Source organism: Camarhynchus parvulus, chromosome 8, assembly GCF_901933205.1.
Source record: "Camarhynchus parvulus chromosome 8, STF_HiC, whole genome shotgun sequence".
NCBI classification, from domain to species: Eukaryota; Metazoa; Chordata; class Aves; order Passeriformes; family Thraupidae; genus Camarhynchus; species Camarhynchus parvulus.
Genome location: NC_044578.1, coordinates 1,585,839 through 1,613,635, shown reverse-complemented (window position 1 = coordinate 1,613,635; position 27,797 = coordinate 1,585,839). Strand labels below are relative to the sequence as shown.

The 27,797-nt window shown below is 54.4% G+C and overlaps 1 protein-coding gene across 2 annotated transcripts; it reads left to right on the top strand.

Annotated features, from left to right (window-relative positions):
- The first annotated feature begins 15,028 nt into the window (after positions 1-15,028).
- Positions 15,029-26,725, top strand: AK4 (adenylate kinase 4). Of its 2 annotated transcripts, none has more exons than XM_030953470.1 (5): positions 15,029-15,212; positions 22,310-22,429; positions 23,571-23,743; positions 24,620-24,738; positions 25,508-26,725. In XM_030953470.1, the coding sequence occupies exons 1-5, from the start codon at positions 15,068-15,070 to the stop codon at positions 25,620-25,622; spliced, it is 672 nt and encodes a 223-aa protein (XP_030809330.1). In that variant the 5' UTR covers positions 15,029-15,067; the 3' UTR covers positions 25,623-26,725. The 2 variants fall into 2 exon arrangements, with proteins under 2 accessions (XP_030809330.1, XP_030809329.1); XM_030953469.1 differs by lacking the exon at positions 15,029-15,212 and adding an exon at positions 17,653-17,936.
- Positions 26,726-27,797: the final 1,072 nt, after the last annotated feature.

Genomic DNA, 27,797 nt, shown 5'->3' with positions numbered 1-27,797 from the left:
GGCGGCGGAGAGCGGAGGGCGGCGGTCCCGGCACGGCGGGGGCGCACGGAGCATGCGCGGGGCCGGGCCCGCCCCGGGGAGGTGCCTGGGCCCGGCTGAGGCACCGCGGGACGGAGCGGAGCGGGCCGGGGCGGGAACGCTCCGTGTGTGGGAGCGGCCCCCGTGTGGGAGCGGCCCCCGTGTGGGAAAGGCCCCCGTGTGGGAACGGCCCCTTCCAGCCCGAGCCGTGCCAGCGTTCTGTGGTTACCGCTCGGACAGTGCCGGAGCTGCGGGTTCTTCCCCACCCCAGCGCCGAGGCTGCGGCTGTCACCTCTGCAGATGCCCAGAGTTTATCACGGGGCTGTCTGAGCTCGAGAATTACGGAATCACAGAATCATTGAGCTGGGAAAAGCCCTCCAAAGTCACCGAGTCCAACCAGTGACCCAGCCCAGAGCGCTGAGTGCCACGTTCAGCCCTTCCCTGGACACCTCCAAAGCTCCTTGCACAGCCCCTTCCGAGGCCTGAGCACCCTTTCCATGGAGAAATTCCTGCTGCTGTCCAACCTAAACCAGCCCTGGCACAGTTTAAGATCATGTCCTCTTGTCCTGTTGCTGGTTACAGAAAAGCCCGAGCCCCACCTGGCTACACCCTCCTGTCAGGTGTGTTTGGATCATCTTTTACAAACCCACAACCTTGTTTCCATTCTCATGCCGATGTGAGCGAGGCCGTGTAAACAACTCACTGAAATGAGGAGATGCTCACAATCCTCCTATCTGCACAAAAAAGAAACTTTTTTTTTCACTGCGGTTTCAAACTCTTGTCAAAGTCACAGGAAACAGCACAAGTGGAAGTAAAATGCGTAAGAAAATGATTCAGTTCAATGAAATCATTCGCCCCTGCTTCCCACACACCACACGTATCTGGCATTTTCTTCTGATAGAAGAGTAAATCTGCTGCTGCCTTTTGGGGGAATTGTCCTAAAAGATCAATAGGTCATTTAAAAACCCATTCTGATAAATATTTCCCCTCCGTGTAACAGACTGAGCACGCTGACACCATTTTATCAAGGCTTCCTGGCGTGTGGCGGCACCAGGTGTGAAAGGCCCCTCGCTGTTCTGAGGTGTTTACACACACACCACTGCAGCTGCTCTGCCCCAGCTCATCTGCCTTGTGCCTCAGCAATCCCGAGTTTTGTCCCTTTTCTCCTGGAAATCGACCTGGGAGCAGCCAGGAGTCAGATGCTGCTGGCCTGGGAGTGCGCATGTCCAGGTGGTTGTAACTCACAAACTGGAGAAATAATCACTGATTCCATTTTCCCCTCTCCCGAGAGGAATCCAGCCAGCCCTGTTTCCACCGCTGTCAGGGAACCAGCAGGGTGCAATTTGGATGATTTTGCACCGTGATAACCTTTTTCCTCAGCCATATGGCCACTGGGTCTGGATTAACCATGCACTGTGGGAAGGCACTGGAGCCTCACCCTGTTTCCATCACTTTGGTAATCCCAAGAGTAGAAAAGAGCCTGAGGCTGGAAGAAAAGAGGTTAAACAGTGCAAATCAATGGAATCATGGACGGGTCTGGATTGGAAGGGACATTAAAAATCATCTGATTTCACACCCTGCCACTTTCCACTGTCCCAGGCTGCTCCAAGCCTCAATATCCAACCTGGCTTTGGACATTGCCAGGGATCCAGGGGCAGCCAGAGCTGCTCTGGGCACCAGTGCCAGGGCCTCACCTCCCTCCCAGGGAAGGATTTTCCCCTAACTATTGCACTTCTATCTTCTTTTTCTGCTTTGGTCACGGTCAGGATTAAATGCATAGAGATGGTATTTCATGTTCAGACTCAGACGTTTATTAATTCTTATCTATATTGGAGTCTTATAAGTTGTGAGTTCTACAGCAATTCACTAACAAGTCACAAAATGGCCTCATATTTCTCTTTATAAGGTCTTTTAAGGAAAAACTATCTAATAAAGAAATGAAACAAATTGTTTTTGCTTTTAACCTAATAACCAACCATGTTCCACAATGCGGATTTTTCTATCTAATGACAAAATACCACCTACACTCATGAAGGAGAAGGTGAAGAAGAAGAACCAGTCACCACCCTAAAACTTCCCTCTTGCCTTATATATATTACTGTATTCTAAAACTTTAAACTCTAAGTTTCCCACCATGTGATGTTACACACTTCTATTCAAACTGCACACCCACAATCCCAGTTCTGTCATTTAATTTTGGAAGTTTGTCATTTAATTTCTCCACTGCCCCAGTGTTCTCTTGGGGGTCAGTGCTTGGCAGCACAGAAAGTCTGAAATCCTCAGCACCCAGGGCTCCAACACTTAACATCTAAGATATGTATGGATGTGCCATGGATCCAGGCCTGACCTCTTCTTGTTCCCTTTCCCCCACATTTTACCTGCAGGAGCTGCTTCCACCAATTCTCTTTCCTTCTCACCAGCCCTTCCCATGGCTTTGCCTTGATAAGGATAAAATCATTTTTCTTGGTGGGTTTTCATGCTGAAAACCACCCCAGATCTGCATTATTTATGCCTTACAGGCAGGACTTGTTTCTCAGCACAGCAACTGATGCTGCAAAGGTCCTTAAACCCTGGAGCTGCCCAGCCTAGCCCAGCCGAGGTTGTGACCAAGGATTGCATAAGGGGCTTAGCCTGGGGCTGCTCGTGGAGGAGAGCAGCTTTACCTCTGCTCCATCTAAATCCATGCCCAGAGCCCAGGATCATGTCCAGGAATGACCCAGGCTGCCAAAGGCCACATCCTTCAGCCAGAATTAAATTCTCACACACCTCACTTTAAAAAATACTGAGCTCTGGCACTTGGATTTCACTGAAATTGTGTGTTCAGTCTCCCAGTCCTGTCTGCTACGTGAGCTTTTGCCTTCTTTTCTTGATTTTGGTTGTCATCTGACACAAAACTGGGATGAAATCAATGTGCTTCTAAAAATTCCTCCAAGAACTATGTTAATAACGGGGGGGGCATTTCCAGCCTATACCCAAAATTGTCTGTGTTGACCACAACATTCCAGCCTATAGGAAGGATGCAATTTTGTATTAAAACTCTTAAAGCAGTTTTCTCTAAGGAATTAATCATCTGTAATTGTGGCTTTGTTTCTTGCTTAGAAAGAGAATAGGCTTGCAAAGAGTTGCAGAAAAGTAAATAATGAAAAATAAACCCTTTTTTCCCTCTAAGTACTGGGGTGCAGTGACACATCTGAAGAATTCTCTTGTATCTTACATTCTTCTTTATTTTGCAAATTCCAGGATGCACTGATATTCTCCACCAAAAAAATAAGAAGCAAAATACAGAGGATGAGATCTGACTGTCTCGGTATTTGTGATTTAAAAATCAAACTAAAATTCCAACAAATTTCCTCTTGTATCCTTCTTTAAAGAAGGGATAGGGATGGATGCATGGACTATCCCCTCCTTGTCCACTCTGCAGTTTGATTTCAAGCTTCACCTTTCCCTCTGAAATGGGATATTTCCACTTCACCTTAAACAGTTTAAATGTTTTTTTAAAAAATGTATTTCAAACTACACTGAGGGGTATACGGTAAAGTGCTTTAAATCACTGATGGCATCAGCTTGGGATTGACAGGACTTTTATATAAAGGTGATTTAACATCTCTAAGTGGTTCCAATTTGTCATTGATTTGTTCCTGGCAGTAACTCTGGGGCCTGGTTCTCCTCACTCGTATCAGCAAAATTCAGGAGGATGCAATGAAGTCAGAGATGACTAAAAGGAGATGTAAAATTCCCTAACCTGTAGTAGGATTTGAAAGCATTCTGAGAACAACTCTGTGTCCTCACACACTTCTGCAGAGCACTGTGGAAATTAAAAATCATTTTATGAATTATATTTTTGGTTTTCCCCATGCCAGGATGCAAAGCCAGGAGGAGCAGGAGGAGGGGTCACCCAACCAAACCCTGAGTGCTCCAAAATCCAAAGCAGCCCTTCAGCTGGGTTTGTGGGTACCCCTGCACCCCATCCCCAGAGCACACCTCAGAGCCCGTGGGGCCCCTGCCTGCTTGTGGGATGTATAAATAGACAGCCAAGGGCACAAGTTCTTTACATCTGATGTGTTCCTGAATTTATCTTCAGCTTCCTGTGCTCACGGAACATGCGTGAAACCCCGCTGCTGACACGGTTTTCAGAGAGCTCTGCTTGGAAAAGCAAGCCAGAGAATTTATTTTGAGACACGGCGAAGGTGTGAATTGCTTCCGAGTAGTTAACTACTCTAAACATGGTGCCCAACCCTTCTTTTTACAGCAAATAATCTCTGTTTGGGGAAGGAGAGCTACTTCATGTCTGTCGTCCAGGGGTACTTGGCAGAACAGAGATTAGATGTGGTGCCCTGGCTCCCAGGGTGCCCGGCCGGGCTGCAGGGGGATTTCCTGGGCAGGCTGCAGCAGCTGCCAGAGCCGTGGGTGGGAGGAGGAACAGGAGCTCAATTCCCGGCTTTCCTGGCTGGGGGGGTGAGTTCACCCACTCTGCTCCCAGCTGGGGAGTGTGAAGGTGCTGCTGCCGTGTCCCAGCCCTGCAGCAGGCGTGTTCATGTCACTGCTTGCCTTCATCGTCTGCTTTTTCCCGTTGCCATCTCTCTGGTTCTTCATTGTTCTTACACCAAACCAAACCAACAGTTTTATTTTCATTTTCCCCCCGGATTTCTCTGCTGAAAAATATCCCTTCTGCTGCCTTGCTGGGAAGCAGAAACTGGGTTTGTGTAGAGCTCTGGAGCAGCTGCAGAGGAGGAAGATGGTGATGGTGGCCAGCTCCAAACCCCATTTCTGGCTCCCCCTCCCCTGAACTCTGACTCATTCCACCAGCACGTTTTTATTGAGCTTCAAGCAGATGAATAAAATACATCAAGACAAATCAATAGTGCCCAGAAGCTCAAATGCATTTTCTTGAGCTCATCCACTTCCCAGCACAGCCCTTTCCAGAAGGATGAGCTTGCTGCTGGCACAGCTCACAGGTACTCACTTGCCTGGCTGCCTGCCAGCCACACCACTGGGGCTAGACAATGCTGCTCTCATAGACTGGCTGCACATCCACAGGGATATTTATGGATATTTATGGATATATATGGATATTTTTTTTCTGGGAGAGATATATATATCCCAGAAAAAGTTGTATGTGCAACAGCTGGGTTTTATAAAGGCAAGTTTGGAAGTGGAGTGTGCTGGTGAGGAGGCACAAAGCACAGCAGTGACTTCAACTTGAGCAATAATTAAATATTTTCAGATGGGAAATGTCACGTTTGTCACCAAAATGATCCAATATTGATCATGTTCCTCTCTGTCCACACACCCCAGAGTTTGTGTACCTGGTTGAGGCATTTCTCAGGTCATGCCCAGCACTGTCCAGGTTCCCTGTCCCATTCAGGGGGACACACATGACACAGAGCACGTAGCATTCCTAAAATCTTTAATGCCTGGACAAATTCCAAAGCTCACTCTGCTACTGCTGTTTTCCTCATGTGCGCTTTTGGAAATGACAATTCCTCACTCTGGGTTATAAAGCAGCATTTTGAGGTGGGGTTTACCATATTCCCCCTTCTTCTGTCATAAACAGATTGGGAATTAAGGTTGTGTTTCCAGGAGGGGTGTTGTTCATAATGGCACAGAGGGTTCAGAAATCCAGGCAGGATGGCAAACAAGCTCCAGATCCGGAGGAAAGTGGAGTATTTTCCCATTAAGGATGAGCTGACTGCCCCAGTCCAGCTGTGCTGGTTGAATGGAGTCAGTAAGACCACGTGGCTGCTGTGGGAAGGGAAAAAATAAAGTGTCAGGGATCTTAGAGAAATGTGATGTTCTGGCTGGTCTCTGTCACCCTGGGTGGCCTTTAAATGGCACAGTCCACTTTAAGAGGAGAATTGTCACAGCGCACTTGAATATGGGTTTCAAACCTACTGAGAACATCCAGGTTGCAACACAAAATCTGGTGGAAATAGCTGAAGTTACCATTCCAGTCCACAAAAGCCATGGAGGTGAGGAGCAGTGCAGGAATTTTCCCCATCTCTCTGTTTTCCTCATTTTCTCCTATGTCTCAGGCAGCTCCTTTAAAAGGCTGTGACATTTCCTTTAACATAGCTGAGTTCAAGAGGTGAAGAAGGGAGAAGTCCACAGTCAAAGAAGGAACTCAACTAACCCTGTTCCTCTGATAACTTTCAGATAAAACTGCTGTGAGTTTTCCTGTAATGGGGCTGCACACAACTGCAGAATCTCGGCACATTTACACCCAAAAATAATTAGGCTTCATTAGCAATAAACCTGTGGAAATTTTCATTTTCAGAGTCCCCTGGATCCATTTCAAACCAGGATACAGGAGATGCGGATGTTCTGCACAGGGAGGAGATTTTGCCCAGCCATGTGACGTTTTTATCCCTTTGGGAATGTGAGCACACAGAACACACCAAACCAGGCACATCCTTGTGGAGTTCTCACATTATCTCTCTGATTTGTGTCCATTTCATCCAGCACAGCCTGTGCTTCATGGGACAGGGACTAACTCCTCCTCACCCACTTCCCTCTGGAAGATTCTTCTCCAACACTGACACCTTTTTGTGTGTTATCATAAAACCATGCTGTATTTAAAATAAGCTGGAGGTGAGACTCCCATCATGGAAAACAGCTCTCCCTGCTCCAATTAAGCCACTGATTCTCACTGACCCCCCCTGCTCCTCTACCAGCCCTTTCTCCAGGGCTCTTTGCCACCTGCCTGTGCTGATACTGCCTTGTGTGTGCAGCCCTCAACTCACAGCCTTGGACCTCCCACCACCCTCAGCCCCAGGCTGGTCCAGGCAGCAGGGATGAGACCCCTGGATGGGGTCCACAGCTCCATTCTCCATCCACACCTCCAGCAGGAATCATTTGCTCTCTGCCAGTCTTATTTTTAGGCAGGAGGAATCTGAGGCTTGTGCAAATGTTTAAACACACGTCTCTGCTGAATTATTCAGTGTGCTCTGCCTGCTCCTGGAGTTCATTCAAAGGGAGGGCAGTCAACAGAGCTCTGACATTCACCGTGGAGAGCAGGAGGCAGAGGGAGCACCAACAACTCCCTGCCCTCTCCAGCCATCCTGCCCCAGCTCTGGGCTCCCCTAGCACTGCTGTCCAGCACCTAATCTGAGCAAATTTGCCTTAAATTCAGGTGACTCTGTGTGGCACAGAGCTGGGGACTGCTGTGTCCTGAGCTGTGGGTGAGGCTGCAGTGCCTGACTTCAGGAGGCCCAAGGAAAAACCTGAGCAGCCTCGTATTTTTCTCCATTTTCTGCTCTGGTTCAAAGAGGCTTTTTCCAGGGGCAGATGCACATCCCTGTGCATCACAAACCCCAAAGTGCAGCTCTCAGCCTCTTGCAGTCAAAGGGGAACTTGAGATTTGAATTCTAATTTCACCTATAAACTGAAGCACAGCTGGGAGCCAAAGCCCTTTGGAGCAGAGGGGTCTTTCCTCTGGTTCCAGCCCTCCCAGAAAAATCAGAACATTTGCCCAACATCAAGAGTATATTAATCCACATGTGGTTCTGTGCACCTCTCTGGCTCCTGTGAAATGTTATGAAGAGCAAATTAAGTACCAAACTCTGCAATCTTGGCTTGCTCATCTGCCCAAATGCAGCAATTACAGCAGTAACTGACACTGCACCACACTGGAACACTCAGCTCCTGCTGAGTACTTTTGTCCCTGATCAGCCATCACATAAAGTCACAGTTTCCCTTGGTGAATCAAGCTAATGACAAAATGCAGGGTTTACATATAATCCAACAACTCAGCAAGCAGCTGTTTCCAAAATGTGAGATACAGGCAGAAATATCTCATGGAGAAAGGAGAAGGGATCGTGTCACCCTCTGTTCAGACATTGCTCCTGGGCACTGCTTTTCCCAGGTCCAGGGAAAACTCCCCAGCAGAGTTCATTCCACATTGTCCAGCATCTCCAGGCTCACACTGAGGATTTCCTTAATCAGACATAAACTCAAGTTGCTTTCTGGTACATCTAATATTTGCATGGGGACATTGCAAGTATGCAGCTTGGTTTGTAAAGATGTTTAATCACGAAGGTCTGGGTTAGAGTTCAAGTTCAAGTGTCTGCACTAAGCCTCAGAAGGTCCAAATAAGCAGCAATTAGAACGGTCTGACTCATACAGGGCACTGCTGGACTTTGAAATGGCTGAATGCTTAAAGCTCTGTTGGGAAGGATTATTCTTATTTCAGTCCAACAGCAACAGAAGGTACATTTGGGGGGGGGAAAGGCATTTTGGGGAAAGGCAACATCTTCACCTGGTTTCAAGGGCTGCAGACAGTGGATGCCTTTTATCCTGCTGCTGTCAGAAGGGCCAGGCTGCTCCAAGCAGCAGCTGCCACCCTTAAAAGGCTGAGCTGAGGCTGGGAGCCAGGAGCAGAGCAGCCATTCCAGTCTGCAGCCTCACAGCCCCAAGGAGACATCCCAGGAGCAGAAGGGCTCCTCTCCCCATGTGGAACGTGGGTGGGAAGGCAGCAGAGTCCAGACAGGAAAAGGGACTTTCCTGATGCAAGAGCCTGAGAACTGCTGGGTGAGAACAGACCCATCTGGAATGGCAGCTGAGACACAGCACCAGGAACTGCCCTGCCTCGGGATCAATCCCAGGAATCACAGACAGAGAGAGCACGGGCCCTGTTTCTGTACCACTGCATGCAGGTTGTTTATGTCTTGCTTCAACACGTTGGTAGGAGGAAGTGGCAAAAGAGACTCTGAGAGTTGCATTGTTTATGTGCAGCAATGTCTGGGCAGCAAACCCACCAGTCTGTCCCATTCCCATATCAGTAGGAAGCTACAGGAAAAAGAGATGGACTCCCTGCCCACTGTGCTAGAGAGGGAGATAAATTCCAGCAAATGTGGCTGGAGAGGTGCTGCTCTGAGGCACAGGCAGTGCTTCAGTTCCTGTGCCATGGCAGAGCTGAGGCTGTGCTTGTTGTGACAGGAAATGAGAGGCACCAGTCACTGGGGCGGGCTCTGTGCCCCGTTCCGCAGCCCCACAGGAGTGTCCCACACACAGCTCTGCTGCACATCCCTAAAAACAGCACAGGTTGGTCATTAACCTCCAACCTGAGCCATGGCTAGGCAGGTGAGCAACTGTACTCCTTGGATCTGATCCAAAACAAACCTTGGATCTGCCTCTGAGCACTCATCTTGCTTTCTGTGGGCAGGAAAGAACTTGATGGTTTCTACAGGGAGTCACCACCACGCCTTCCCATCAGGGAGCACCTGGAGCTATCCCTGGGGCAGCACCACGAGCACCTGCCTCGATGCACCTGCCTTTCTGCCAGGAAAGGGGCTGACATTCCCTGAGCACTGCTGGATCCTAAAATGGGTAAAGAGAGAGCCCTGGGCAGCTTTCAAATGCTCCCATGGCCAGCATCCCCCAGCTCCTCTCTCTCCCGTCCATCCTGGAATGCTGGTGGCACAGGAGGGAGCAGCACAGCAGTGCTGCTGTGGGACAGCCAGTACAGAGATGAGCACTGCTCCTTTTTGGGATACGCACATTCCTGCCTGTAAGAGGTGCCTGTAACCTTTGGAAAGTGGAAGCTGAGGGTTGACTCTGCTCAGATTTTAATCCAGAATTTAAACTCTTGGTAGCAGGATGTCTTTTTTCATTGTTTGCAGTTTCTGGTGAGACAGAGCCCTCCTCCAGAAGCAGCCTCGAGCCTATGTCCCAGCACCAGTAAGAATTTTCCCCCTTTAAGTGACACGGGCTGGCAAAACGTTCCATCCTGGCTGCACAGCCCTGACCCTGCCAGGCTGGCCCCAAAATCTTCCAGCGAGCAGCAGGGAAATGAAAAACCATCTTTTTACCATCTTGGGGCTAATCGCTGTCCTCTCCCCCGAGCAGCAGGGAAGCACAGGGCAAAGCCCTGCTGGACAAGAATTATCCAGCCCCGAAAGAAGAATTTCTAAACACCACTGGGTCAATGACCACGCCGAATGTCAGGATGGAGATTAAACAGTGACCTCTGGAAAGTGCTGCATCAGCCTCGGCAGCCTGAATGCCACCAGCTCCTCGGGGAAGGGCAGGAATCTGGGAAACGGGCACTGCACGGACACTTCTGCAGCTTTCCGGTTACTTTATGCAAAAATCTTGGGATTTCACAGTCCTACCACAAGCCGGCCCGCGGGGCCCCTCTGCTGTCGTGTCCCAGCACTGCAGAGTTAACTCACACGGCGCAAAGATCAGCACGGGCTCCCTGAAAACCACCTCATTACCAGGGATTTTGATGACATCGCTGTAAAAGCGACCCAGGAAATTTAGTCTCTCACTCACAGAGCAGAGAAGCCCCGAGGAAACCCTGTAAGGGGCTGTCCCCGATCCACCAGTAACTCACTGCTGGAAAGAACCCATTTCCCACCACTAATTCCCACGTAGAGACCTCAGAGTTACAGTAACCAGCAAAGACTGCGGTATCTTAACAAAAAATGTTAAAAAGTATCTTAAAAGGGCTTCATTTTCTCTATTGCTACAGACTAATTTGTTCTGTTACCAAGTAACCCCACAGAGGGGCCTCTGTGTTATTTAATATCCACCAGGCGGCACAGGACTCTGCTGTGGGAACCATTTCTGACCACTTCCAAAGCACAGCACTTCTGGAAGCCATCCCCAGAGGAAACAGCCAATACCGAGGCAGAGTGTGTAATATTTTATTGAAACAAACGTGACCTTTATGCCAAGGCTTCCAGGTGAAACGAGCACACTCCAGCGGAGCAAGACGCCGTGCATGGTGGCTTTGGTGGCCCCAGGGTGCCGTGAAGCTCAGATGGCTGCCATCCTTCAGTTATCACAGTACTGTACCTTTACAAGAGACAGCATCAGCACTGTGATAACTGAGCCAGGGCAGCCTGGCAGTCATTGGCCCCTCCGTGGCACTGCCGAGTCCTCGGTGTCCTCCTCCCTCAGTGTCCCAAAAACCCCGTGTCACCCCACAGGTGAAAGCCTCAGGAGCCTTAACACAAGTGGCTTTGCAGCTGAGGTTCACTCCAGGAAATCACCCACATAATTAGTGTTAAATCTTAATGACCACGGCGGCTTCCAAGTGGTTTTAAGCAGCAGCTCCTTGTGGGCAAATCCACCCACGCTGGCTTTAATGGAGAGAGAGCAACCACCCCTGCTCCAGGGGACAGCCCTTCCTCCCCCTTAAATCCAGGCAGGCAGCAGCACTTGGCTCATGCTCCGAGTGCTGGGTGTCAGGGAGCAGTGGGGACAGTGGCAGGCAGCCAGCAGAGCTGCTGGAGCCACTCTGGGACAGCGGGATCACGGCGGGCACGGCCTGACGGCGGCACCAGCCCCAAGGGTGGCACTGGCACCGTGCCCTGAGCCCGCCAGGCTCCTGCTGCCTGCTTTTCCAGGAGCTGGGATTGCCCAGCCCAGCCCACAGCCTCGCTGGGCTCCTCTGGAGCCTGGCACGCGTGTCTGCACAGGCAGCACCGCTGATCCTGCCCTGCCCTCCCAGGGGAGCAGCTCCCAGGGCCAGCTGTGCCCACAGGGAGCAGCCTCCAGGTGCCCGAGCTGGCATTTTCAGGTCATCAAATCCACATAAAAACATTTGAAATGCACAATCCCACTAATTAGCTAAATTACAAGCTTCCATCAATCTGTATTTACTCCCCCCATTGTTTTTTCCCCTTCCTTAAAAGCAGGCACTGCTGAAAAGATCATGGAACTATTTCTCCACCCACCACTTTGTTGTGTATTTCTACAACTTTACCCCCTCTTGTTTTTTTTTTTCTTTCCTAAAACCAGGCAATCCTGAAAACATCACAAAATTATCTCTACCACCCCCACATTGCCTGAGGGAATTGGATACATCAAGTTCTGAAATGACTTTAAAAAAACACAAGGGTTTCATGCTGCCAAAGTTAATGTGTTACTAAGTTTCCAATAAAAGTCCATTTATGATGTTGATGGAGCAGCACAAGGAGCTTCCATGTTTCCACCAGCAGGAAGCAGAAACTCCAAAAATTGGATTTTTTTTTTACCACTCTAAATAACTCACCTGGCAAAGAGAAGGCGCTGAGATGTCCCAGAGGCTGTTTTTAGGAGAGAAACACAAAACACTGGGCTGGATCCAGCCGTGAAAACGCTGCCTTACAAGTTTGCAACTCCAGAGGGCAATGGAGAGGCAAACGTGGAATATCGGAGCAGCAGCACGCAGGGGGAAAAAAAAACATTTGCACATTTTAAAACAAACTCCAAACATACATTACATAAAAGGGGGACAGTCAACAGATTATGCAATGCTGACGTCAGGCAGCACAGATGACTTCAGCATGCATCCCCAAATTTGCAGATTTGCCACAGTTTGGGGATTAATCATTAAGGAATTGGCTGTTGCTAGGAAAGCACAACAAAAACTTGCTAAAAATATTAATGGATTCTGTCCATGCAAGGGTGGGTTTTGAAAAGGAAAGGAGCTGCATGAGCAACGAGCCCTTGGCTCTCACTGCCAGGTGTTCTCACACCACCATTGGTATTCCAGGTGAGGAATTCTACTGATTTCAGCATGGCTTAAGTGTGGGATTGGGAATTCTACATCTCACAGGCCGAGGTGATGAGAGAATCACTGCTTTGCAATTCAAGCATGCTTTGATCACTCTATCAGGATTTTACTCTGCTCCAGCAGTTCCTTATCAGGGTTTTAAAGGGAGAGGGGGAACAATTCCTCCCCAGCACCCTCTGCAACAGCAACTGCTGTAGTCACACCCGTATTCCAGGGGCTGATGCCATTTTATCTGGATGACCCAGCTCTTCCCCCAGTTCAAATACAGTTTGTTGTCTTGCATCACACACACACTGATTTTTGCTTTGCTTCAGCCAGACCAAAGCTACACAGACCTGATGCAGAAAGCTCAAGCAGGTTCTCCATTTATCTGGAAAAAATCACCTTTTTTATAGCAAACCCCTCATTAGTTTTGGAGTCCAGCACACATTTTTGTTCTTGTTATTGCTAAGGCCCTGCAAATTTCCATACACTTTTTAAAAAAAACCCTCCAGTTTTCCAGGGTTTGCTGCCAGCTCTCACCTTTGAAACCCGTTTAAGTTGGCCTGGTTGGTTTTTAAACTCCAGTTCCACCTCCTGCCCCTTTGGGGCCGGTGGTATTTTTGTAGTTGTTTCATAGGAACCAAAATTCCTTCAGCATCCCAGCGATGGGGCTGGGGACATTCCCTGCCCACAGCCCCGGGGCTGGTCCCTCCCCACCCCTACGCACGGGCCGAGGATCTCCGAGCGCTGCGAGCCGCTCTCACCCCGCGCGGGCTCGTGAGGGGAGCAAACCTCACCTCCATCTTCCCCGGCGCGGTTTGAGCACGAATCCCGGCCAGCCTGAGGAGGGAAGAAAACAAACAGCTGGTTACGGGGCTCCAGCGGCGTGCCGGGCGGTGACACGGCCGGCGGCGGGCACGGGGGCGCTGAGGGGCGGCGGGGCCCGGGCCGCCGCCGCCGCTCCCTCCCAACTTCGCTGCCAGGGCGCTGCCCGAGCTTACCTGGAGCGGGGAGGGGGAAAGCGGGGCAGCAGCCGCGGGGCGGGATGGGACGGGACGGGGCAGGACAGGGAGCCCCCATGCCACGGAGCGCCCCCCGCCCCGCTCGCCCCTCAGCAGCGCCGGGACCCGCCCGGGGCAGGGGGGGGCGGCGGCCCCGCCCGCGCAGCCCCCGAAAATGCGAATGCGCCACGGGGCAGCGCCGCGCCCGGCGCCGCCGGCCCCGCGCCCCCCGCCGCCGGCCGCCCACCCCGCGGTGCCCGGGGCCGCGCCGGGCCGGACCCACCTGCGGGCGCGGCGGGGCCGGGGCGCGACATGACGCAGCACGGGCGGGCGGGCGGCGTGAGCGCCGCCATCTTGCCGTGTTTATGGCAGCGCCGCGCGCCCACGTGACCCGCGCCCGCTTCCGGGGGCGGCGCGGGGGCGCGCGGGGGCGCGCGCGGGCGGGGGGAGAGAGCCGGGGAGCGGCGCGCGCCCCCGAGCGCGGGCACGGCGGCACCCGCGGGGGCGCGCGCCGGGCACGGCACGGACACGGTGTGGGCACGGTGCGGACACGGGGCTGCGCCCGCCGGGACAGCGCGGGCAGCGACACACGCACAGCGACAGACACACACAGTGACACAGACAGCGAGACACTCACACGAAGTGACACAGACAGCGACACACGCACAGTGACACGCACACAGACACAGAGGCAGTGGCGCTCTGCACCGAGGAAGGGACACACACACACGCAGACAGAGGGGGTGACACACGCACACACAAGGAACGGCACCGGCGGAGCCACGCACGCAGAGGGAGTCACGCACAGACACACAGCGAGTGACACGAACACCCACAGTGACACAGACGCACACACAGGGAGCGACACAGACACACCCCGCGACACAGCAGCCCCTGGGCACGGCGGGCTGTACACCACCTCCAGGCTCTGTGTGTGTGTGTTATCCACAGGTTGTACCCGCTCCCCGGCCGTGCTTTCCAGCTGTACATCCGCAGGTTGTACCCGCTCCCCGGCCGTGCTTTCCAGCGGTACATCCACAGGTTGTACCCGCTCCCCGGCCGTGCTTTCCAGCCGTGCATGCCCAGCCCGCACGCCCACCCCCGTGTTCCTCCCGTCCGCAGGTTGCACCCGCCGCCCGCAGCCGCCGTGCCCGCCCCGGTGGTCGCGGTCCCCCGTGGGTCCCCCCGGCTCCCCGCGGGCTCGGCCGTGCCAGGCGTGCGGGACGTGCCCCGGGAGCCGCTTCCGTGGGCGGCGTGGCTCGGGCGAGCCGGGGCGCGGCGAGCCGGGATGTGCCCGAGCGGGGCGCGCCGGGCCGGGACGCACCGAACCGGGACGCGCCGGGCCGGGGCGTGCGGCACCGCGGGGCCCCGTCGGGCCGGGGGATGCGCGGGCGGCTCCGGGACTACAAATCCCAGGGTGCCGCGGCCCGAGGGGGCGGGCGGGGGGAGGAGCGGCCGCGGGGTCCCCCCGCCCTGCTGATGTGTCCGGGCGGCGCGGGGGGAGCGCGGCCGGGGCGGCTGACGCGTGTCCTGCCCCGCAGCGCTCCGGCGCCCGCAGCCGGCCATGGCCTCCAAGCTGCTGCGGGCCGTGGTGCTCGGCCCCCCCGGCTCGGGCAAGGGCACGGTGTGCGAGAGGATCGCCCGCAGCTTCGGGCTCCAGCACCTCTCCAGCGGGCAGTTCCTGCGGGAGAGCCTCGGCGGCGGCGGCGGTGAGTGCCCGCGGGGCCGCCCCGTCGGCACCGGCACCGGCACCGGGAGCGGGGGGCCCTGCCCGCGCATCTCCGCCGGGGCAGCGCTGGGACGGGGTGGGGGTGCGGATGGAGATGGGGGCGGGATGGAGACGGCGATGGATGGGATCCGTCTCCGCGGCGGGGGCACCACAGGTTGTTTTCTTCCCGTGCGTTTGGCACAGCTCATTCATCGCCCGCTCCCTCCTGCCCGAGCTCCCGGAGCCGCTCGGGAGCAGCGGGATCGGAAGGCGCGGGGTGCCGTGGATGTGCCGTGGCTCTGTTATCGCTGTGCTGGGTGATCGCGGCTCCGGAGGAGGCGGTGGAGACCCCAGCTGGCCGCGCACCCAGGGCGATGGGCCGGCGCTGTGCGTGGCCCGGGGCTGTGCTGTTATTATCAATAACTCCATCCTGTTGTTATCAATAACTCCATCCTGCCCCGGGGATGCACGGCAGATGGCTGGAATGCTGCGGCATTCCCAGGGCGGCACGGATGGATTGGGAAGGAGCGTCTGTCCGGAGGGGAAACCTTCCGGGACTACCACCGGCTGCCCTGGCCGGGTCCCCGGAGCGGGGAGCGGCAGGAGATGGGGTCAGCACCCACCTCGCACAGGCACCCCCGCACTCCCGGCTTCTAGGGCTGGGCAGTGCTGCCGATCCCGCGTCCGACATCCGAACCCAAAGCCCCGGGAGCGGGATGAGCTGTGCCTGTGTCCCTCGGGCGGTGAGGGGGGGTCCCGGTCCAGGCTCGGCTCGGGAGCGGCCGTGCTGAGCCCCAGCTCGGCGGCATTGGGCAATCCCGGCGCGGTTCTCTTCCCAGCGCTTCCTTCTGTCCCCCGCTAATGTGCGAAACACCGACCCGGGGGGAAGCTGACTCACCAGGCAGGGGAACGGTGAAACGGCCTCGGTGCAAAACAAGCCGAGAGGATTTAGAAGTGATTTCTATTTTAGAAGGATGGCAAAAACAGGGAGGAAGATTAGGCAGGGTAAAGTTTTGGAGAGGTGCGTGGTCCGACAAGGGCGTTGCACACAGCTCTGTGCTGGTCACTCATGTAAAAACACCCAGATTTCCTTTTGTAAATAAAAAGGACAATAATGTTTTCTTTAGAGGGAGGCTCAAAATTTGGAAAATCTCGATGAGGGCTTTGGCTGAAGGACAGAAAGCTGGGCTGAAAGCAAGTAGAGGTGCAGCATGTGGAGAGGGGCAGCCTGTGCCCACCTGGGAACTGCCACAGCCAAGCTTTGAACCACTGACTGCCCCAAACTTCACTTTTCAGTGTGTGCTCTTGCCACAGAGCTCCTCTGGGGACACCGAGAACCAAGAAGAGTTAGCTGAAGGTGTCTCAGGTCCATTCAGAAGGAAACAACACGGAGAAATGCAGGGAAAATTACTCAGAAGGAAACCAGCCGTGGTTTGGTTCATCTGGTGTGGCATTTGGGTCCCACCTTTGACTCAGCCTCTGTAACAGCTCTCAGTGAGCTCCAGTTATTTGGTTTTTTTTAGTTTTTGTTTTTGTTTTTTCTGCTGTTTGCTTTGGACAAGCTGTTACATGACTGTGCTCCGGGGAAAGAGGTGGAAGCAGCTCCTCTTCCCAAGTTTATCAGCTGTGTCACCAGCTTTGTGCTTTGGGGGAGCTGGGGGTCTGCAGAACCAACAGACCCATTACAGGCTCATCCTTCCAAAGGCAACTGTGAATCCTGTGTTTTTACAGGGATCTTGGCCTGGTGTGTCAGTGCTCCAGGGATTTTCCTGCTGGCCACTGCCAGGCATGAAGAGGCCACAGCTGAGGGTTTGGGGGGCTCCTGCTGCTGGAGGAAGGCTGAGTTCCCAGCATGGAGAGCATTCCAGGCCGCTGCTGGAGCTGGTGGTGGCGGTCTCAGGGAACAAAGACTCCCTTTTGGGGCAGGTGAAGCAGCTGAATGCATGGCTGCTGCTGCTGAAGGGCTTTGAGCTGTGCTCCAGCAACCCCCAAGCACATCCGCCCCCAGCCGTGTGTCTCCTAATTAGTGCCTGTCAGCAAGAGGCTGCTCTGCTCTAGGGAAAGGCCTTTGAAACACCTTGGGAGGCTTACAGGCTGTGTTTTGGTGCCAGGCAGGGGTGCTGGAGGGTGGCGAGCCATTTTTCTGGCCAGCACTTGCCCCGGAACCCAGGTGGTTGTCTCTGGTGCTGGCAGCATCCCCAGGTCTTAGCAGGACTCTGCAGCTCAATTGTTTGTCCTGGCTTTGGCTGAGGGTCTGTGGGTCTTGTGGCTGTGCCACTGCTCCCTATCAGGTGCTCTCTTGGAGCCAGGAGTGGCTCCTGTCCCCTCCTCGTGACAGATTTCCTCTGTGAGCATCCACCAAGGCATGAACAAAACAAAATTCCCCGGGGGATGTGGGCTGAGCATGGCCCCACAACCCTTCTGCACACCTTTCCCGTGGACTGTGGCCTTTGCTGGCCACACTGGCCTGGTTGGTGGCCAAAGCTGAGCCCAGGGATGCAGCCAGCCAGCCCCTGCTTTTCCACAGGTTCCTGCTGTCTCCCTGTGTGTGGGAGCAGTGCTCTGACCACAGGGATCTCTCCCAGCCCTGGCTGTTGCCCTCCAGACGGAATCACAGGATTCACAGAATCACAGAATGCCCAGGTTGGAAGAGACCTCCAAGATCATGGAGTCCAGCCCAGCCCCAGCACCCCAACCAAACCCTGGCACCCAGTGCCACATCCAGGTTTGTTAAACACACCCAGGGATGGGGACTGCACCACCTCCCTGGGCAGCCATTCTAGAACTTTATCACCCTTTCTGGGAAAAGCTTTTCCCTGCTATCCAGCCTGTATTTCCCTTGGTGCAGCTCGAGGCTGTGTGCTCTGGTTGTGTCAGTGCCCAGCCCCAGCTGAGCACAGGCACCTTTCAGACCCCACTGTCCACCCTGCAGGCCTGAATTTGGGGCCCCATCAGGTTCCTGCTCCCTAAAATGACCTCCTGTTGCTGAGGGCAGGGTGGATGCAGCATCTGTGTCAGGAAGAAGTCCCAAAACTGGGGTGACATCTGCTGTGGTTTAACTGTGGTGCTGCACTGGTGCCCCATTCACCCCCAGGGTTCCTCCTCTGTTAGCTCCAGACCGGGCTGCTGGAGCCTAAATAATGGGGGGAAAAAATTCCTGGAAAAGGCTTTGGATAGGGAGAAAGTGCAGGGTTGTGCTGCAGGCTCTGGAGGCTGCCCAGGGCTGTGTTTGGGAACAGCTTCTCCTCCAGCCTGTCCCACCTGGCTCTGGGTGACTGCTGGGTGCCCTCAGGGCTGGGACATGTCCCTTACAAATACCTTACAAATATAAAAAATACCACTATATACCCACAAAATAAATCTATACTTACAATTAAAAAAAAAACTAATAAAACCCCAGCAATTGTACATCCTTTATTATTAAAAAAATCTCAGTAAAATTAAAAAAACCCTTATTATCTCAACAAAAAATAAAACTAAAAATAAATTTTGTATAAAAACCACAAATATACTCACCATTCTAAAACTAACTTCAGAAACAAACTAAGCTGTCTAAATAAATCAGTAACACCTAAAAACTCTCCTGAATACCCTAAAAAAATAAATTAAAAAAATTACAAAAAACCTCCACATTAAACCAACAAACAATCCCTAAAATTCTCCAATATTTATAATTCATAAAAAAACCCCTTCCAATTCCTAAAAATGGCTTCAAAAATCTGGAAAAAATTAATAAAATAAATTTAAAAAGTGAAACAACTACAACCTAAACTCCCTTCTCTTTCAATAATCCCAAAGAAATAACCTGTTATTATCATCAGCTGTCCCTTGGGGCTGGGACACGTCCCTTGGGGACAGATCAAGGTCACCTGGGGGGAGCCACAGAGAGCTGGGAGTCCCGTGAGTTTCAGGGCACATTAAACCCACATTCATCACATTAATGGGATTAAAGCGGGAGTTGGAAGGCTGGCTTCGAGCTCAGCACACCAAAAAGCCCTTTGCTCCCTGGAGTAACTGCAGAGTAAAGCTTGCACCCCTGTGACCAGCCCAGCAACGGGGTTTGGTGCTATAGGGTGAGTCCCAGCTCCTCATGGGGGGCCAGGATCTCCCTCCCTGCTCAGGAAGGGCTCCCAGACCCTGCTCCCCTCTGGAATGGAGCTTTTCCATGGGCTGGGAGCTGGGAAAGGGATAGCAAACATTTAATTTGGAGTTTAAACTGCCTGGAAGGGACCCCAAGGGCTGCGAGGTAGGGGTGATGCTCTCAGCACATCCTGGGGGTCTGGAGAGCCCCTCCTGCAAATCCAGGGCTGCTCCTCCTGGAGAGAGGAGACGTGCAGTGCTGTGGAGGAGGGAGAAGCTCCAGGAGCTTCACACACGGAGGGACAGGGGAGCAGCAGGGATTGTCCATGGCGGAGCAGTGGAGAGCTGTCCGTCTGTCCCGGGCCGTGGGAAAGCTGCAGCCCCGGGGCTGTGGGGCTCTGCTGTGTTCCCACACTCCCTTCCCAGCCCTGTCCTGCCTCAGGGTGTTCCTGGCCTGCAGCTCCAGGCCTGGCTCCAGCAGCCCTGCTGAGCCACAGCTGTTCCCTGGGGTGGCCAGCTGGCCTCAGGTGACAGCCAGACCTTGCGTGGCCTCTTTCAGCTCATGGGACGGCCACCCCTGCTCAGAGTGACAGCCAGACCTGGTGTGGCAGATCCTGGGACGGCAATCCCTCCTTGGGGTGACAGTTGGACCTGGTGTAGCCTCTCCAGGCTCCTGGGACGGCCATCCCTGCTCAGGGTGACAGCCATCCCTGCTCACCGGGTGACAGCCACACCTTGTGTGGCATCTCCTGGTCCCTGGATGTCCATCCCCCCTCAGGTGACAGCCACACCTTGCCCAGCAGCTCCCGGCTCCTCCCCGGAGCCCCTCATTCCCTGTGAGCCTCTGGCACTGCACAGACCACGCCAATAAATATAAGAAATCCCCAAACTCTGTTTTTATAATGCTGCTGCCCTCCGTGCTGTTTGCCCAATCCGCAGGCTGCTTTTTCCATCCCCGTGTCCTTGGCTTTCCCAGGCGGGAGCGTGGTGACGTCTGGGAGGTGACAAACAAGCTGTCAGTGAGAAAAGGTGTTTTGTGCCCGGGGCCAGCTGGGATTCCTGCCCGCCCGGAGGCAGTGGGATGATCCCGGTGACTCAGGCCGTGAGTCAGCGCTGCCCTGCTCCAGGCAGGTGGGATGCTGGATTCCAGCACCCGGCGCTTCTGGCCCTGCTCCAGGGAGGAGGAGGCTGGACCTTCCTTCTGGTGCCGTCACACACAGCAGGGAACAATCTGAGCGTTTTCCAGGCAGACTCTTTGGATTCTGGGTTAAACCTGGGAGCGTGTCACAGAATTCACAGAATCCCAGAATTCACAGAATGCCCAGGTTGGAAGAGACCTCCAAGATCATGGAGTCCAACCCAGCCCCAGCACCCCAACCAAACCCTGGCACCCAGTGCCACATCCAGGCTTTGTTAAACACACCCAGGGATGGGGACTGCACCACCTCCCTGGGCAGCCATTCCAGAACTTTCTCACCCTTTCTGGGAAAAGCTTTTTCCTGCTATCCAGCCTGTATTTCCCTTGGTGCAGCTCGGGGCTGTGTGCTCTGTTCTGTCAGTGCTGCTGGAGAAAGAGCCCAGCCCCAGGTGAGCACAGGCACCTTTCAGGAGCTGTGCAGAGTGATGGGGGCAGCCCTGAGTCTCCTTCTCTCCAGGCTGAGCACCCCCAGCTCCCTCAGGGGTTCCTCTCAGGGTTTGTGCTCCCAGCCCCTCTCCAGCCTCGTTGTCCCCTCTGGACATGCTCCGGTGTCTCACTGTCCTTCCCAAACTGAGGGGCCAGAACTGGACCCCTGCTCAGGCTGGTTCTTCCCCTAGAACAGATGAATTCTCTCCAAGAATTGTTTCTCTTGCGGAAACCCCTCCTGCAGCTGAGGAGCTCACCCCCAGGCAGGTGCAGGTGCTGCCCACGGGGACAGCTCGCTGCAGCCTGGGGAGCCGCAGCTGCCTCCAGTGCAGGATCCTGGGGTTATTTTTAGAGAGGACTCACACTTGGAGAGGGCTGAAATGTGCTGTCCTCACCAGAAAGGGTGCAAAAAATAGATGAGGGGATTGTTAATTTCTGGTGACAAATGCTATTTCAGCTGCTGTGGGAAGACAGCAGAAGAGATGTCCTGGTCCAAGGGGAGAGGGGCTGGAGCTCTCCTGGGGCAGGAGCAGAGTTTGTCACACACAGGGACAAAGAATATTTCCATTTTCCAAATGTTTTCTTCATGCTTCTGAGGGGCTGAAAGAAAACAATGGCAAATAACCACCATGGAATGGTTTGGGTTGGAAAGGACCTTAAAGATTATGCAGTTCTACCCCGTGGGATGGCAGGGACACCTCCCACTGTCCCAGGCTGCTCCAGCCTGGCCTTGGGCACTGCCAGGGATCCAGGGGCAGCCACAGCTGCTCTGGGAATTCCATCCCAGCCCCTCCCCACCCTCCCAGCCAGGAATTCCTTCCCAATCTCCCATCCAGCCCTGCCCTCTGGCTGTGGGAGCCATTCCCTGTGTCTGTCCCTCCATCCCTTGTCCCCAGTCCCTCTCCAGGTTCCAGAAGCAGCTGAGGCTGTGGGAGAGGCACCAGAAGCCCAGCAATGTGCACTTGCCTTGCAATTACCACAGTTATGTTCTCAAGGATGTGATCTTGGGAATAATTTTCTTACCTGAGCTTATCTTAAGTGGAGGCTGTGAAATCCTTCAGCCCTGGGGATGGGAAGCAGGCTCAGGTGTTTGGGGCAGTCCTTACCTGTGCCCACATGGGAGCCATGTCCTGAACCAAAGGAGCACACCCAGGGCTTCTCTCTCCATCAGTTAGGGCTTGGCTGAGGCCCAGCACGCTCCTGCTCCCAGGTACCTCAGGAATTCCCACTCCTCCACCCCAAAAGGACCGTGCGGCCTTTCCACCACCAGCACAGCGACGCTGCCAGCAATGTCCCGGACAGAGGAGGCCAGGCAGAATTTGAGGGGGTGCGATATTTTTAAGTGGAAATGTCATGATTTTTTTCTATCTCTTTTTCTTTCTTGTCTCAAGCAGAAGCTGGAGCCCTGGCCCAGCAGTACCTGGAGAGAGGGCTGCTGGTGCCTGACCACGTCATCACCCGCGTGATGATGGCCGAGCTGGAGAAGCGGCGGGAGCAGCACTGGCTGCTCGATGGTGAGTGCAGAGGGGGAACCCCAGCCCCTTTGGGACATAACTTTGTTCCCCATGGCTTGGCAGCCCCAGCAGGGAGGAAAGCCAGGAGGGGGAGGTGGGAGGAGAGGCAGGAGCTGAGCTGCTGCAGGGCCGTGTCCCGCTGAGCCCTTGGCACATGGCCGGGAAAGGGAAGGGCAGGGAGAGGAGCTGGGTGTTCCACAGAGCAGGGCAGGGCTGGAGACAGGCCAGGAGAAACTTCTTCCCTCCTTCACATGTGTGTGTGTGCAGCAGCTCCTCAATGCCAGCCCAAAAGCCACCTGAGGTGAAGGGATGGGAGGTGCTGAGGGCAAACAGGCACGGCCTGGGGCCCCTGGCCATGGCTGAAAGGGGAATCAAGGAATCCCAGAGTGGTTTGGATGGGGTGAGACCTTAAAGCTCATCCAGTGCCATCCCTGCCATGGGCAGGGACACCTCCCACTGTCCCAGGCTGCTCCCTCCTGGCCTTGGGCACTGCCAGGGATCCAGGGGCAGCCACAGCTGCTCTGGGCACCTGTGCCAGGGCCTGCCCACCCTCACAGGGAACAATTCCTAATTCCCAGTATCCCATCCATCCCTGCCCTCGGGCAGTGGGAACCATTCCCTGTGTTCTGTCCCTCCATCCCTTGTAAAAGATCTCTCTCCATCTTTCTTGCGGGGTCTTTAAAGTCCCTTCCTATCCAAACCATCTGGCATTCTGGAATTCTCTGCTCCAGCTGCTCACTGGCTGTCCCAAGGAGGACAGGAGCCTTTCCTGCAGTCTCCCTGATGTCCCCCACACCAGCCAGCAGTTTGTCCCCACTCTGTGCACAGCACTCTGTGCTGTCCCCTCACATTTCCCCTCCTCATTCCAGCACTGATCCCCGTTCTGGCACTGCCTGTGTCCCCCTGCCTGTCCCCAGGCCCGTGTGGGGACAGCAGGCACCAGCTGAGCCCCGGGTGTCTCATTTCGGGAGCTGTGGCTGCTGCAGGAGCTATTTTTTCTCGGAGCCATATGGTGGTGTCTGCCTTTCCCCCGCCTGTGCCGCCGCGGGGCCGGGCCTGCAGCTCCGCGGCTGCCTCAGGGATGGCTTTGGCTCCATCCTGCTGCTTCCCAGCTCTCATTCCCATCCCTGTGCCCGCCCAGGTTTCCCTCGGACGCTGGGGCAGGCCCGGGCTCTGGATGGGATCTGCCAGCTGGACCTGGTGATCAGCCTGAACATCCCCTTCGAGACGCTGAAGGATCGGCTGAGCGCCCGCTGGGTGCACCCCGCCAGCGGCCGCGTCTACAACATGGACTTCAACCCTCCCCAGAGCCAGGTGAGAGCCCAGAGCCACCCACGGGGGAACCTGGGGGGGAGCCCTGTCTCTGCAGGGGCTGGGGCGCTGAAGGGGCTCTGGGGGTGAGATCCTGGGTGGAAGGGCTGAGAGCCGTGAGGAATTGTGCTAAATGTTGTGCTCAACTGTCCTGGGGGATTGTGCTAAACATTCTGAGGAATTGTTCTGAGGAATTCTGCCACTTTCCTGAGGAAAGCAGGATTTATGCACACAGTGCAGGCTGCCCTAGAGCAGAGGCTGGGCAGAGTTCCAGAATAAAGCAGGGATTTATCCAAAGCATCTCCTCCATGGATCCACCTTGGGCAGCACAAGAGCCCAGCCAGGGCTGCACCCAAGATGAACCAAAATGGCCCCAAAATGCACGGCCGGGCACGGGCTCTGTCACTGGGATCAGTTCTGCTCCATTTGCACCTTGCAGTTCATTGTCCCATTCCAGCTTTAGCCCCTGCAGTCCCACCCTGCTTGTTTTTCTCTCTCCAGTCCACGGGGTTTGTGCTCCAGGGGCTGAGATTTGGATCATTTGTCCTTGGTGCCCAGCTGGAGCAGGAATTGTTTTGTCTCCCTGCTCTGTGCAGAGAGTTCAACAACACTTAATATGAAGGCCAGATCCACACACTAAAGCAGCACAGAATGGGAAAATAGAAAAGCCAAACCCTGAGGTATCACCAGGATGAGGCCTGTGGCAGCTGCAGGGTCTGATGGGGTGGGTGATGTCCCTGTGTGCTCTGTGTCCCTCAGTGAGGGGTGCTGAGGTCCCTGTGTGCTCTGTGTCCCTCAGTGAGGGGTGCTGATGTCCCTGTGAGCTCTGTGTCCCTCAGGGTGGGGTGCTGATGTCCCTGTGAGCTCTGTGTCCCTCAGGGTGTGGATGACCGGACGGGAGAGCCGCTGGTGCAGCGCGATGAGGACAGGCCCGAGGCCGTGGCCGCTCGCCTCAGGAAGTACAAAGATGCTGCCAAGCCCGTGATAGAGCTCTACAAGTGAGTTGGGCACGAGCAGAACCCCAGCAGGGCTCTAGAACCCCCAGCAGGGCCCTTTGTGCCCTGCCCACATCCCAAAGGGCCCTGGCAGATCTCTGGGGCCAAGCCCTGAGCCTGGACGGGGCCTCCCTTGGAGGAAGGAGGGTGATCCAGAGAAATTCCCAGCTCCTGTTGGTCCTGCTGGGCTCATCACATGGGAGTGGGAGTTTGGCCTAGATCCAGGTGGGACATGCCATGAAAAATCCATCCAGGGCACCGAGGGGTTTGGGTGAAGCACAGGGAGTTTGGCAGGAGGGCGGGAGAAGGGAGAAACCCCAGCACTGGCTCAGATGGATCTGCTGGGACAACAGGCGGGTTCCAGGGCTTGTTCCCCTCGTGGGGCTGCTGTCCCTGGAACTGTGGGGCTGCTGTTCCCTGGAACTGTGGGGCTGCTGTTCCCTGGAATTTTGGGGTTGTTTTCCCCTGGAACTGTGGGGTTGCTGTTCCTTGGCCAGTCTGGGAATGATGGATTGCTGTAGGGTGGTAAATCAGCTGCTCAAAGGGAGTAGAAGCCCAGGAGTGTTTTTAAGCACATGGGGAGCCAAAGCTTCCCTTGCAGGGGAAGGGGGAGAATTGCAGAATCCCAAAATTATTTGGGCTGGAAGGGACCTTAAAGCCCATCCAATTCCATCCCCTGCCATGGGCAGGGACACCTCAGGGTGCTCCAAGCCCTGTCCAAGCTGCCTTGGTTGGGATGGACTTCTCCTGACTTCTCCCACCTTTTTTCCAGGAGCAGGGGCATCCTTCACTCCTTCTCTGGCACAGAGACCAACAAGATCTGGCCCTACGTGTACGGCCTGCTGTCCAGCAGGATCCCACCCATCCTCTCGGAGGAGGAGCACTAACCAGCCCGTGCCAAGCACCAGGATCTCCTTCCATCCTGGATTTGGTTCCCAGTGCAGTGCCAGGGCTGTGCTGGGCTTGGGTGTTCGTGGCTGGGTGACATTGGTGGGTGCCAGTTACAGCCAGGATCAGATCTTTGTTTGGAAGGTCAAGTCTGCTGGAATAAGGGGTTTTTTCCCTCTTTTGGGGCTATGGAGCTTTCCTGCCCGTGGTCCATCCTGGATTGGTGGTGCTGGCAGGGGCATTGGTCATGCCAGGTTTACACAGCTTTGCCATGGTGTCCTTGCCATCCCTTTCCAGCCCCAATCCCTGGCTGAGCCCACATGTGCCATCCTGCTGCTCCACAGGACCATTTACTGCTGAGGACTCTCTAGGCTGAGGTGGTTTTTTTCTATAAATTATTTTCTATTAAGTGTATTTCTCAGAGAAATAAAGCTCTAGAAAGCAACACTCAGCCGGGTGGGAATTTTGGGAGCAATGTGGAAAACGTGTGTACTACGAAGCTGAGAGATGTGAGGCTCACATTTCCAGCATGAATACACGTAAAAGAGGCAAAAGCTTGGAGGTGAAACTCCCACTTCCACGGGGAGAGCTGAATTCCCTGCTGGAAAAGCTGCTGTACAGGTTCTTATGGAATGCTGTGACACTCAGCAGGACCTGGGCTGGGGATGAGTTGCACTCCTTTGTGCTTTCCTGGTTCATAGCTTTCAATACTCCAAGATAGCAGAGTCCTAAGAGTTTCTCCCAAAGATGTATCTCCACGTGTGCTTTGGTTTTGGGGAGGAATCAGCTCATTCCATCTTCTGTGCTGCCTTTGTGCCCGGGGTCCCCTGGCCAGGGGGTCCCTTCAGCTGCTCCTGCTGCGTCCCCCAGCAAAGCCACTCCCTCCCCATGAAACCCCAGAGATCTTTCCTTCCTTGGGATGCAGCCAGGGCCATGCCCAGGTGTTCTCCCACGATTTTCAGCGCCCTTGGGTTGTGGTGGGGCTGGGCTTTTCTCAACTAGAAGTACTGTCACCCTCTTTTTTGTAGGAGGCAGTACCTGAGCAATGGGGACGGTCCTGGTCCCCTCAAGTTGCCTTATTTTATAAACTATCTATTTAAGAAAAAAGGAAAATAAAAGCAAGATGTGTGTTTGTAAAGGTTTAAACAAACAAAAAGGAAAAATGCTGAGTTTTAGCATCACCTTTTGGGAATTGTGCATGGAGCTGCTGGATCTGCAGGGAATTCTGCTTCTGCCAGGGGGGCTCACAGGAGGGCAGGAACCTGGCACTGCTGGCACCTCTGGGTTAATCAGAGCACCTTTCTGCTGCTGGATGTCCCTGGGATTATTTTTCCTTTATTCTCCCTGTGGCCCACAGCAGGGAAAGGGGAATCACTGGATTTTTTAGGGATTTTTTCCAGGTGTGAAACTCCAGCTCCTGCCTGGGTTTCTTTATCCCAGCTGAGCATCCTCGTGCTGACCAAGGATTCCCTAAAATCTGCTTCATCCTGGTGCTCTCCCCAGTGGAGCCAGAGTGGGATCCCTGCCCACATCCCACCTGCTCACCCCTGCCTGGGGAGAGGCCAAAGTGCTCCCACCCTGCTCCAGGTGGGAATTTTCCAGGTGGGAACAAAGGCATTGCCAGGTCACTGCTGTCCCAGGAGGCCTTTCCATGCCCTGGTGCTGGGAGGCTGCAAATCTTCTAGCTGGCAATGAAAGCCTATTTGAGAAAGATTTGGGATTTTCCCACAACCCTGGGATGAAGGTCTGGGCTGGTTTTAGACACAAATCCCAACACAGCCAAAACCTGTCTGCTGCTTTCTTTGGAACAGCTTTGGGCAGGAGGGGAGGAGGTTTTAGGGTTTTTTTTTGGCTGTAAAAGCTGCTGAGTGCCAGGCAGAGGGGCTGATCCGTGCTTTGCCTTGTCCTGTCCTTGTGTCCTGTCCTTCCCTCCTGCAGAATTCCTCCTGAAGAGAGAATTCCATGCATCCCAGCAGAGGACAGGTCTGCAGATGCCTGTTCCAGGCTTTCAGCCCTATAACTGGTGTAGAAATCCCGTGGCTGTGCATGCATCCGGCCCTCGGGGTGGAATTTTCTACCAGACCTGTTGCATTTTCCGAGACCAAATTCCAGCCGGGAATTTGTCCCTGGCTGTGCCCCTGCCGTGCTCCCCTTGGGTATTTTACTGTGAACCC